We start from the raw sequence: 12,972 nt of genomic DNA on the forward strand, positions 1-12,972 counted from the left end.
TCCAAACAAATAATCATAAATAACTAAAAAAATCACCACCATATAGATAACACAAAATCAAGGGCCAAAATTAGCTCACAATTCTCATGTGGGGAAATGTTATCATTTGATCCTTTATATATATATATATATATATATATATATATATATATATATATATATATATCCAAACAACAATCCTACTCCTACGCCAATACGGAAATCCTATAAACAACATATATCTACTAATTTACGATTTCGAACCAACTAGGATTCCTATAATCATACGGAGTACTACTAGCTACTTAGCTAGCTAATACGGAGTATTTCAGTTTATATATACCAATCCCTAGCTAGCCTCGATCAAAACCTCAAAAACAAACATTCTTCAATAATTCGTAGAGATTTAAGAGGAATTGAAGGAGATCAATCAAACATGTCGGACTCACAATCACAAAGTTGCCAGCCGACAAGTCCCCGGCAATGTGCCCGCGGCTGCGGCTTCTTCGGCCACCCGGAAAACAAGTTTCTCTGTTCCAAGTGCTACGCTGACTATTTGAAAGAAGAGATTGCCAAGTCGGCCGCCATTACTCTCACGTCGTCACCATGCAAAACGCCGCAGGATTCATCCGCAAATGCCGATTTGGCCGCCGAGTTTGAGGTGGCGCCGGCGAAGAGTAAGAGGTGTTTCTGCTGCAAGAAGAAGGTTGGGTTGATAAGCTTTGGGTGCCGCTGTGGAGGAACGTTTTGTGGGCGTCATCGCTTCCCGGAAGAACACAAATGCGATTTTGATTTCAAGGCTTTAGGACGTAAGATTTTGGCTATGGAAAATCCGGCCATCACTGCAGACAAGTTACCGGAAAGGATTTAACTTTAGTCAATATAGCATAAAGGAATTATATGTAAACAGTTTGGCTGGTAAAGAAATTATTAGAAATATTGATCTTAATGAGAGTATTCTAATGTAATCAAGAAGATCTGATCTCTCCTTGAGAGTGGAATCTAATGAGTAATGATTTTTTATTATTATTATTTTTTTAATACAAATGAATAATCTCTAATCAAAATTTTATTTTAAAATCACAGTATATATGTTCTTGTTCTATTTGCTTATGTATTTGTATGTGGTTTTATCATAATAGACAAATTATGTGTTTTAGTTTTTTAATATTATAATGAAAATAAGTTAGTGTTCGAACCTGTACTCTACCATTGTAAGTAAGTTTTAAATGATACGGAGTATTTTTTATTCGTTGGACCAATGCCTTAGGCACCAAGCTAGCAACCTCTCTTGCAAAAGGATTTTTTTTAATACAAGTTTGATAGTGAAAAACATCGTTAGACAAAAGTGATAGTTGATCATAGCAATTACAAGCTTCTACAGTTTATTCTTAAGATAAGTGACATATTGACCTTCTTGGTTTAAGGCAGTTAGCTAGTTATGAATAACCTAAGTTGATTTACCTGCTTGTGGTCGTTTGTTGGTTAGGATCACAAGATTGAGTATATCCAGTGGACACCATCGGATAGTGATTGAGAGTTTTCCTCGTCATCTGAAAAATGAAAGTTGATGTGTAGAAAAAGTGAAATCATAATATAGTTGATAAACCAATTCATAATTTACTCATCATCTCTCAATTATTCGCGATACAAATTTAGTTTCTAAGTGTTGGTTCCAAGCAAGTTAAAAATCTAGAAATGGGGAGGGGAGGGGAGGGGGGTGGGATTGAATAGACTTTTGAGTATTTTTAAACTTTTTGAAATAGCTCTAAATGAGCTTGAATTTGCAAATCAAATCTAGGAAACAAGTTTTCTTGCAGCGAAGTTCTTGAAGCTTTCCAATAAAAAAATGTAGCTAAGTTTTGCGATTTCGAAGTGATAGTGTGTATTAATTATGATGAGGTTAGTTATACGTAAAAGTAATATAATGAAAATGAATAAGAGAGATATTTATAGTATTTTAGAAAACTTTCATACTCAACTCTTCTCCTTCAATTCAAGAAGGATTCCACTAAGTATTTGGTTACAAAGATACAAAGCCGAATGAATTGAAGCGTACAACTTTTACCGATTGACAGTCCTTGAGACATGGGTCAACCACAAAGTCATATTATCCTTCAATGCTTAACCAGGCAGGGCTAGCCAATAGTCAGTCACGAAGTCGCGTTGCTAGCTAGGTTGATTTCCCATCCCAACTTCCTTCAGCTTGAAAGATGGTTTTGGTTGTATGTGTTGGACTTGAAATAATCAAATTGATTCTTTTTTAGCTTAAAAGACTTGGTGTAGCAGCACAGCGAGCTTTGAACACTTGATCACAAGAGAATACTTTTCACAATAAATCTTTTTCTTCTAAGCTTGAGGTCCTCATTTCATAGATGAGGTGGGGTGAGTGCCAAATTGAAATTTGAATTTGTCTATTGCCACTCAACAAGTGGTAGCCGTCCAAAAGCTGCCACAATCCCCTAAAATCCGTTGACATATCTCTTAACTTGTGCAACTTAATATCCATAGGGTAATGATCGTTTACCTATCAGTGCATGAGCACACTTTAGTAAAAACGAACTGCTCTACTTATCACAAATTTGTCTTGCGTGTATGTAGACTTCTAGGTGATAGACAAGTTGCATTTGTCTAATGGCTCGTGTTGTTCTTCCTTGTATGAGCTTCTTCTGAAGATGATCTTCCTTAAAAGGTCTTCAATAAAGTTCCATGATCTTGGATGATAGCATTAAATGCCTTTTATTCTTTCATTAGATTTCCAAAAAACTTCTTCTGGACTACTCTTCTTCATATCCCCCTTCCTTGAGGATGCTTGATTCCGAACCCTTTCATTTCGACCGCCTTCTTTCGAAACCCTTCCTTTCGAAGCTTTTCCTTCTTAAGTTGCTTTATTTCAGTGAGATGGTTGATGAAGCCTAACTAGAATTGGTCGCACCCTCATTCCAACCAAACACCCTATAAGTTTTAGTTGAAGCGATGCATCTAGTGCTTATTAAAACCCTAAAATCAAGGGGTTAGTTTAATTTGTCATCCTTCTAAAAACATAAAGAATAAATGTACCCACAAATAATTAAATGATATGATTAAATTCACACCATGACGGAGTGGGAGACTCAAAATGTCAATTCTCCTTTAATTTAGTAAAGAATCATGGTTTCACAACAACAACAACAACAACAACGAAAAAAAAAAAGAATCATGATATGTGAATTAAATAATTATAACATTATTTTGAAATGGGTGGTCATGTGGGTGGAACATGATTCTCGTACTATAAGGTTATGAATTATGGGTTTGATTCTTGCCAAAACCTTCTTGAATTGATCGCAGCAATCGCATAGAGTCTTCTTGTTAGTATGATTAACCTCCCTTGTGTTGTTGCATGGTTTACCCGTGCTCACTCTGGCCCTATGTAGTGCATGTGACTATATATGTGAGTTTTCCTCATCACAAAATAATAACAATAACGCCACCATCAACAACACTTAATCATATGTCGCATCATTTAATAAAATGTGTACTAAAATATTTTCAATGTAGGTCGGAGAAGGAGGTAGGTGGAGAAAGTATGAGGTAGGTCGGGTGATAGATAGATGTAGTACTCTCCCGACACAATGTCATCCCTATAGTTGCATACACAAATGTAATTAATTTCTTTTTTTAGTGATTATTTGTTTACTTATTTATTTATATATTCCCATTATATATATATGGAAGGATTCAGGTGCGGGGATGACTTCCGGTGCGGTTGACGCACCTTAAACATTAAAATGGCGCACCTTAAGAACACAAACATAGCATCTTAAGAACACAAACCACGCAACTTAAGTACACAAACCACACCTTAAGAACACAAACCACGTACTTAAGGTTTTAAATGACGCACCTTAAGTTTCAACAACTCACGCACCTTAAACATACAAATCACGCACCTTATGTACACAAACCTCGCACCTTAAAGAACACAAAGCACACACTTAAAGTTTTAAAATGGTGCACCTTAAGTTTCAACAACTCACGCACCTTAAACATATAAATCACGCATCTTAAGAAGAAAAACCACGTACATTAACAACTAAGAACACAAACCACGCACCTTAAGTTTCAACAACTCACTCACCTTAAGCATACAAATCATGCACCTTATGAAAGAAACTCACGCACCTCAAGAAAGAAAACCTCGCACCTTAACAACCACACCTGAGAAGGCCACCCACACTGGAACTAAATTATATATATATATATATATATATAATTAGATTCAAATGCGGTTGGTGCGTCCTGGTGCGATTGTGCGGTAAAATCTTAGTCATAGATATTGCTTAAATCAACGTCCAGGATTATCAAAATTTTAAAAAAAATGCAATGACAATTTAGTAATTTTTGCATCTAGGTCAAATTTAAGGTGCGTGATTTTTCTTCTTAAGTTGCGTGCGTTTTAATTTGTGCTTAAGGTGCGTGGATTGTGTGCTTAATGTGAGTATTTGTTAAAACTTAAAGTGCATGGGTTTTCTTCTTAAGGCGCGTGGTTTTTGTGTATAAGGTGCGTGAGTTTCGTGCTTAAGGTGCATCATATCGTGTTTCTTCTTCAAATCTTGAACCGAACAGAATGCGACAGAGGGTAACGGGCACTCCTTGCCCGCGCACCCTTCTCCCTTTTGAACTAAGGGGTCGAAGTCACGAGTAGCTCAAATCCTCAAGAATAAAACTTTTGAACTAAGGGGTCTGGCAGACCCCTTGCTGAGACTCTGAAGAACAAAACATTTGAACAAAACTTAAGGTGCGCCATTTTAACACTTTGGTTCGTTGTTATAACACTGAAGGTGCGTCTTTGTATCACTTGTGCGTCATTTTTTGCTTATGCTTCTTTATTTTAGACACGCGGTTTTTTTTTTTTTTTAATTTTCATTGACTTGAGCTATTGATCTAGATTTTAATCCTTAAAGTACGTCAACCGCACGCGAAACTTTTACCGCACCTGAACCCTTCCCATATATATATATATATATATATATATATATATATATATCCAAACAACAATCCTACTCCTACGCCAATATGGAAATCCTATAAACAACATATCTACTAATTTACGATTTCGAACCAGACTAGGATTCCTATAATCATACTACTATACTAGCTAGCTAATACGGAATATCTCAGTCAGTTTATATATACCAAGACCTAGCTAGCCTCTAAACCTCAAAAACAAACATTCTTCAATAATTCGTAGAGATTTAAGAGGAATTGAAGGAGATCGATCAAACATGTCGGACTCACAATCACAAATTTCCCTGCCGACAAGTCCCCGGAAATGTGCCCGCGGCTGCGACTTCTTCGGCCTGCCGGAAAACAAGTTCCTATGCTCCAAGTGCTACACTGACTATCTGAAAGAGGAGATTTCCAAGTTGCCCGTCGCCGCCGTTACTCTCACGTCGTCGCCATGCAAAACGCCGCAGGATTCATCCGCAAATGCCGATTTGGCAGCCCAGTTTGAGGTGGCGCCGGCGAAGAGTAAGAGGTGTTTCTGCTGCAAGAAGAAGGTTGGGTTGATGAGCTTTGGGTGCCGCTGTGACGGAACGTTTTGTGGGCGTCATCGCTTCCCGGAAGAACACAAATGCGATTTTGATTTCAAGGCTATGGGACGTAATGTTTTGGCTATGGAAAATCCGGCCATCAGTGGTGACAAGTTGCCGGAAAGGATTTAACTTTAGTCAATATAGCATAAAGGAATTATATATAAACAGTTTGTTGGTTTGTAAAAAATTTATTAGAAATATTGGTTCTATCGTTTTGATATGTATTACGAATTTAATAAGTAGTATTTATCAAATTAAAATCACAGGATGTATATTCTTATTCTATATTTTCTTATGTATTTGTATGTGGTTTCGTCGTAATAGACAAATGATGTGTTTTAGTTTTTTAATATTTATAATCGAGAAATTAGGATTCGAACCCCTACCCTATCATTGTAAGTAGGTTTTTAAATGAAATTTTTTTATCCATTGGACCAAAGCCTTAGGCACAAGTTAGCCCCCTCTCTTGCAAGAGGAATTTTTTTTATTTTTTACTTTTTCAATACATGTTTGATAGTGTAGACAAAATTGAAATTAAAGTTCATCTTAGTAACAAAAAGCTTCCGCGTTTTATTCGTAATATAAATGATCTATTGAACTTCTTAGTTTAAGTCGATTAGTTATGAACAACCTAAGTTGATTTACCTCATTGTGGTCGTTTGCGGGTTAGAATCACAAAGTTGAGTTTATCCAGTGCACACCATTAGATATATAATGACTGAGAGTTACCTTCGTCATCAAAAAATTAAAATGGAAGTTGATGTGTAAAAAAGGTGAAATCATCATTATATAGTTGATAAACCAACTCATAATTTACTCATCATCTCTCAATTATTCGCGATACGAATTTAGTTTCCTCCCCAAGCTAAAAGTCTAGAAACCATGCAGGAGCAAACTACAAACCTTCAGTTTACAAGACTGATACTCTACCATTAAGCTATAGAGGTCGCATTATGAATAAGAGAGATAGAGGGATATTTATAGTGTTTTAGAAAAATTTTCTACTCTACTTTTCTCCTTAAATCCAAGGAGGATTTCACTTTGGTTACACAGATACAAAGTCGAACGAATTAAAGCCTACAACTTTTACCGGTTTGAGATAGGGGTCAACCACAAAGTCATCCTATCCTTCAATGCCTAACCAGAGCTAACTAGCCAAGGGTCATTCACGAAGTCACCTTACTAGCTTAGCTCGCTAGGTTGATCTCCAATATAATAATCCCAACTTCCTTCAGCTTGAAAGTTTTCCAAAATACTTTTTTTTTTTTTTTTGGGTATAACCAGGGTTTCCCCCGTCGAATACGGTGACTAATCCCTTCGTTGAATTGTAGGCCTCTCTTTCGGGTGGGACAGCTGACCTGAAGATTTAAAGCGGCTCTATTCCCAAAACCAAGATGAATAAGTCTCTTACACTCAACCACACCCTCCAAATTCCAAAAGACTTCTTCTGGACTACTCTTCTTCATTTCCCCTTTCCTTGAGAATGCTTCATTCCGAATGAGAGGATCAAAAGGAAGAGAAAATGCTAAAATGCTAATATTTTCATACAATATAACATTTCTAGAAATGAACAAAATCTGATGTTCAATTTCTCGTGAATCATAAAAAGATTATTATTATATTCAATATTAAATTTAAACTTGAACGTGATAGATGCACTTCATGGGAATCCATAAACCATGCACGAATGGTGGATCTGGCTTCTCACCCATTGTAAAACAAACAAGATCCAAACCTGCTATGATGCTAAAAACTATATTAATAAAGAAAGGAAAGACAATAATAAAACTAATTGTGATTGCTAATTAGTGTGAGAATTAATTGAGTTACCATATTAGTTACAAAATTAATTTTAAACGTAATAATTTTGTTTAGTAACGACCAAAATTAGTTATTACTACTTGAGTGTGCCTTAAGTAAACTTGCATAGCTGCACTCAGACTAAGAAGGCCAATAAGATTGGCTTGTCCGGCTGAAAGTGATCGAAACTTATAACTTTGTAGTTATCAAGTCGTCAATCTGACTAACTTGACCGTATTGTCATTAAAAAGCTATAATTGTTAAGATTTTAAAATACTATAAATATAATAATTAATTAAAAAATCAAAATTTTCAATGTATTCTTTGATATAGTAGTCAAATAAGACTGCATGCAAACTACCAAAGCCTACTCTATAGCTGAACCAAACGGAAAAAAAAAATTAAAATTCAAAACCTTACAATATGTCAATCCCCAAGCTGGCTTAATAACCCGACGGTGACGACCACGACGGCGTTTCTGAAAAACCCTAGAATTGTTGTTAAGTTGACGCAACGGGCGTCGGATCTCGATCGGAGGTTACTATTGCTCATCCTCTTCCCAATCTCTCTTCTGCTCATCGCTTCCATCTCGATCGGGCTGATAAGAGAACTGTGTGATATTCTTTGCCAATATTTTGAACCCTAGAGATAAAGTTGAGTATATGTCTGCCCAGTTTACTCAACTTTATGGTGAAGATAAAGACAAAGACTGTTTTTCTATGGTCCAATCTGAACTGGTTGAGCTGTTCAATGATTATGCAGCCACTTACTCTGTGAATGTAAGCACTGAACCAGCTGCTGTTGCCCAACCTTCTCAACCAGTGACAGTGAACTCTAGTGCTACTACAAAGCCACAATCTAGGTTGAAAAGTGAACTCAAAAGGCAAATGTTGGAGAGTGGTGGAAGCATTAGACAGATTGAGCTGTAGCTATATTTGAGTGAGGCTGTTGTGGAAGACAATGATGATTTTGATATCCTTAGATGGTGGAAGGTGAACTCTAAGAGACTGCCCATTCTCTAAAAAATGGCAAGGGATATTCTTGCAATTCCAATATCCACTGTGGCTTCTTAAAGTGCTTTTTCTACAAGTGGTAGAGTGTTAGATCCCTTTAGGAGTTCTTTAACTCCTAAGATTGTGGAAGCTTTAATTTGTACACAAGATTGGTTGAGATTACCAAATCAATCAATACAAATTGAAGAAAATATTGATGATTGTGAAAGACTTGAAAAAGGTAATTAATTGAAACTTTCATTACTTTGTATTTAAAATATTAAATAATACTATGTTTTACTGTTTTAATTTATGTATTTTTGTCTTTTTGATTTGCATAGTTGCCTACTAGAGCTAAGAGTGCTGGAACTTCCCTACCTACCATTGCAGTAATGTTCATTCATTCTGCTCTCATTTTTATATTTAGCTGTTATTCTGTTCTCTTAGAAGATTAGATTATCATTATTTGTTATGAGTTTTGACTTATGAATTCAATTATGTAAGTGAATTTTAGAAGTACATGACAATGACTTCATTGGCTTGGCAACAATTAACTTGTTACTGCCTTGAATCCTTGGCCCCTTCCACTTGAGTCAATAACAGGTTAAAGGTATAACAATATCAGTTCAGTATGTGTTGTCGCATTTTGCCTTGATTCGTTTATGAATCCTGTTTGCATATGTTAGCCAAATCTGATCTGGTACTTTGATTCTACCTTACTCTTTTACCTATTAATTTTTTATGGGCTATGATGATGCTTCCACCTTTGTCTGAATCAAAGGACTTTGGGATGGTATGTTGCTCAAGTTTTGGTTTTTGTTCCAAAACTTTAGAAGCAATTTCCTCCCAATCTTAATTTTATATGAAAACACAACAATCTAAGCCTATTTTAGTTTCTGAGCAAAAATGTTAACAGTTATTCTTTTCAGTTTTTTAATGTTATTTAACTATGTTTTAAGTTTGCACCTTAAGCAGGAGGATAAGAAATGCTGAATTGCTTGAGACTTGATTCGCTGACTTGCTGTTGCAGACTTCCAGACCTGAATGCTGAACTATTTTTTGTAAACTTGAAAAATGCAATTAAAGTTTTGTAGTATGTTCAGTCTATAAGTTCATTAAGTTGTATGAGTTTTAATTTTTAAGTTGTAAGTTGTTAAGTAATTAGTAGTTACTACTTAGTAGTTAGTACTTACTACTTAGCAAGTTAGCTAACTTAGCTTTACTTAAACCAATTTTTGCTGATTTACTTATTTAATACTTAATTTGTATTTGAGAAAATTTCAATTTCGGTCCACTGACTATTGGAGTTGTGTTAATTGCAACACTTGACTTTTAAAAATGCTAATTTAGTACCTTGACTATACAATTTCTATCAATTTTGGTCACGCCGACCAAATTGCCGGCCAAATCCCACCGGAAAAATTTAATAGGTCAAATAATGAGGGTATTTTAGTCATTTTATCCATTTTCTTTCTTCTCCGATGGGAACCTCCATTTCCGGCGACCGGCGACGTTCGTCTCCGATTCAGACCAGCAGTAGCAGAGGAGATACGAAACGATGCGAAATCAAATCCGTTTTATTGATACCTATGGACACGCAGATCGTATTCAATTTTCGTGGATTCTTGCGTTTTCTCGTAGGTTTCACATTTTTTTTTAATGTAATTGTTAGACCATTAATTTTCTTTCTAGCTGATGTTCGATGATGATTCATTTGCTTTAACCACACCGAAAGAGGGCCGGTGGAGATAGCGGCTCTGGTTTGAGCTGGAGATTTGTTCTCGCTTCCATGGCGCTGTGGTGGCGAGCTTTATGAGTCTTTTAGATGAGAGCTATGTTGTTTCAATTTTGTGGAAGCTGGGGATTTGGAGAAGTCGGAGTGTTTTAGAGGGAGAAGTAATAGGGAATATTGATTTATTTTCTCTTTTCCGGCCGTTTTAAGAGAATTGGAGAAGTCGTTGGTCGCCGGAAATGGAGGTTCTCATCCGATTGGGAGCCCTCTTTTACATCCAAGGTCACCTCAACACCTAAATGGAAGGATGTCCCCATCACCAATATCAAGTCCTCTTGCTGCATCAGGCTCATCCACACCACTCTCTGGAGGGAATGGTGCAATCCCATTTCATCACTTCAATCAATCAATTTACTTATCACAGGGTCTGTATATTAATGCCCCCTCTTGGGAACCCGATCTAGATCTAAATCCTTACCTAGATCTAAGTTGATTCCCCCACTAGATCTAAATCCTTGCCATCCCTTGGCAGGCCGAATAGGTGGAACATGACGCCATTTTTATTCAAACACAGCAGGCCAAACAGGTGGAGAAGAACGTCGCCGGTCGCCGGAAATGGAGGTTCCCATCGGAGAAGAAAGAAAATGGGTAAAATGACTAAAATACCCTTATTATTTGACTTATTACATTTTCCGGTGAGATTTGGCCGGCAATTTGGCCGGCGTGACCAAAATTGATAGAAATTGCATAGTCATGGTACTAAATTAGCATTTTTGAAAGTCAAGTGTTGCAATTAACACAACTCCAATAGTCAGTGGACCAAAATTGAAATTTTCTCTTTGTATTTTTTATCCAATCCGACTCAGTTCGAAATCCGAACACAACCGTCCGTAATCCAACATTCAAATATCCGATGAGTTGAACCCTATAAAATAAATGGATAAGGGAGTAATATGTCAATCCGAAATCCGAACGATTTAGGCGTTCTGAAATCGGATCCGCCAGAACCCGTCCAATGCACAGTCCTACATATGGTCTTCTTGTTAGTATGGTTAACCTCCCTTGTGCTGGAGCATGGTTTACCCTGTGCTCAACGTGGCCTTATGTAGTGCATGTGGGTTTTCCTCATCACAAAATAATAACAATAACACCAACAACAACACTTAATCATATGTCTCATCATTTAATAAAATGTGTACTAAAATATTTCCAATGCCACAGGTCGGGGAAGGTGGTAGGTGGAGAAAGTATGTGGTGTGTCGGGTGATAGATAGATGTAGTACTCTCCCGACTCATTTTCATCCCTATGTATCTATGTATCTATATATTTATTTACTTATTTATCTTAAGATGCGTGGTTTAATTTGTGTACTTAAAGGTGAGTGATTTGTGTTTTTAATACCGAGAATCATACGGAGTACTACTATACTAGCTACTTAGCTAGCTAATACCGAGTAATAATTTATGAATAGTTAAATAATCCATTCCTATTTCGCGCCTAGGCATACGGAGTACTATTATACTAGCTACTTAGCTAGCTAATACCGAGTATTTCAGTTTATATATACCAAGCCCTAGCTAGCCTCTATACCTCAAAAACAAACATTCTTCAATAATTCGTAGAGATTTAAGAGGAATTGAAGGAGATCAATCAAACATGTCGGACTCACACTTCACAAAGTTGCCAGCCGACAAGTCCCCGGCAATGTGCCCGCGGCTGCGGCTTCTTCGGCCACCCGGAAAACAAGTTCCTCTGTTCCAAGTGCTACGCCGACTATCTGAAAGAAGAGATTGCCAAGTCGGCCGCCGTTACTCTCACATCGTCACCATGCAAAACGCCGCAGGATTCATCCGCAAATGCCGATTTGGCCGCCGAGTTTGAGGTGGCGCCGACGAAGAGTAAGAGGTGTTTCTGCTGCAAGAAGAAGGTTGGGTTGATGAGCTTTGGGTTCCGCTGTGGAGGAACGTTTTGTGGGCGTCATCGCTTCCCGGAAGAACACAAATGCGATTTTGATTTCAAGGCTTTAGGACGTAAGATTTTGGCTATGGAAAATCCGGTCATCACTGCTGACAAGTTGCCGGAAAGGATTTAACTTTAGTCAATATAGCATAAAGGAATTATATGTAAACAGTTTGGTCGTTTAATTTGTAAAGAATTTATTAGAAATATTGATTGATTCTATCATTTTGATAAGTATTATAATAGAGTTAATACCCAAAATCGTCCTCGACTATAGTGGTTTTTCTCAATTTCGTCCTAAACGACTTTGGTGACCTAATATCGTCCCAGACTTTTGTGTTTCGCTCAATTTAGTCCCAGACTTTTGTGTTTTTGCTCAATTTAGTCCCTCATTTGTTATTCTGTCCATTTTGTGTTAAATAAATAGACAATTCAGTAATTTTAATATTGACATATCTTTACTCATAGACATGTGAACTGCGAAATCCTTTTTTTTTTACGAATTACTCCCAGAATTACTCCTAAAACTGCGAATATAAAATTTGATTTGCAGGTCCGGGAGTAATTCTGGGTGTAATTCGTACAAGAAAGAGGAATTTCGCACTTCACAAGTTGAAAGTAAAGAGAGATCAATATTGACATTACTGAATTGTCCCTTTATTTAACACCAATTTGACGAAAAAACAAATGGAGGACTAAATTGAGCGAAACACAAAAGTCTGGGACGATATTAGGTCACCAAAGTCGTTTAGGACGAAATTGAGAAAAACCACTATAGTCGAGGACGATTTTGGGTATTAACTCTATTATAATATAACCAAGATGGTCTTATCTTTTTGTAGGAGTCAAATTTAATAAGGAGTGTTTATCAAATTAATATTCTAATCAAAGTCAAAATTTTATATTAAATCACAGTATGTATGTTCTTAT

At 36.6% G+C, this 12,972-nt stretch overlaps 3 protein-coding genes across 3 annotated transcripts; all 3 read left to right on the forward strand.

Annotated features, from left to right (window-relative positions):
- The first annotated feature begins 415 nt into the window (after window positions 1-415).
- Window positions 416-850, forward strand: LOC109184424 (zinc finger A20 and AN1 domain-containing stress-associated protein 5-like). The gene has a single exon (XM_019334425.1). The coding sequence runs from the start codon at window positions 416-418 to the stop codon at window positions 848-850; it is 435 nt and encodes a 144-aa protein (XP_019189970.1).
- A 4,396-nt stretch (window positions 851-5,246) lies between these two features.
- On the forward strand, window positions 5,247-5,687 carry LOC109184425 (zinc finger A20 and AN1 domain-containing stress-associated protein 5-like). Its single transcript, XM_019334426.1, has one exon. The coding sequence runs from the start codon at window positions 5,247-5,249 to the stop codon at window positions 5,685-5,687; it is 441 nt and encodes a 146-aa protein (XP_019189971.1).
- Window positions 5,688-8,020: 2,333 nt separating this feature from the next.
- LOC109184426 (zinc finger A20 and AN1 domain-containing stress-associated protein 5-like) lies at window positions 8,021-12,175 on the forward strand. Its single transcript, XM_019334428.1, has 2 exons — window positions 8,021-8,283; window positions 11,764-12,175. Exons 1-2 carry the CDS (start codon window positions 8,021-8,023, stop codon window positions 12,173-12,175), a joined length of 675 nt encoding a protein of 224 aa, XP_019189973.1.
- The last annotated feature ends 797 nt before the right edge of the window (window positions 12,176-12,972 follow it).

This window comes from Ipomoea nil, unplaced genomic scaffold (genome assembly GCF_001879475.1).
Source record: "Ipomoea nil cultivar Tokyo-kokei standard unplaced genomic scaffold, Asagao_1.1 scaffold1262, whole genome shotgun sequence".
Lineage (NCBI taxonomy): Eukaryota > Viridiplantae > Streptophyta > Magnoliopsida > Solanales > Convolvulaceae > Ipomoea > Ipomoea nil.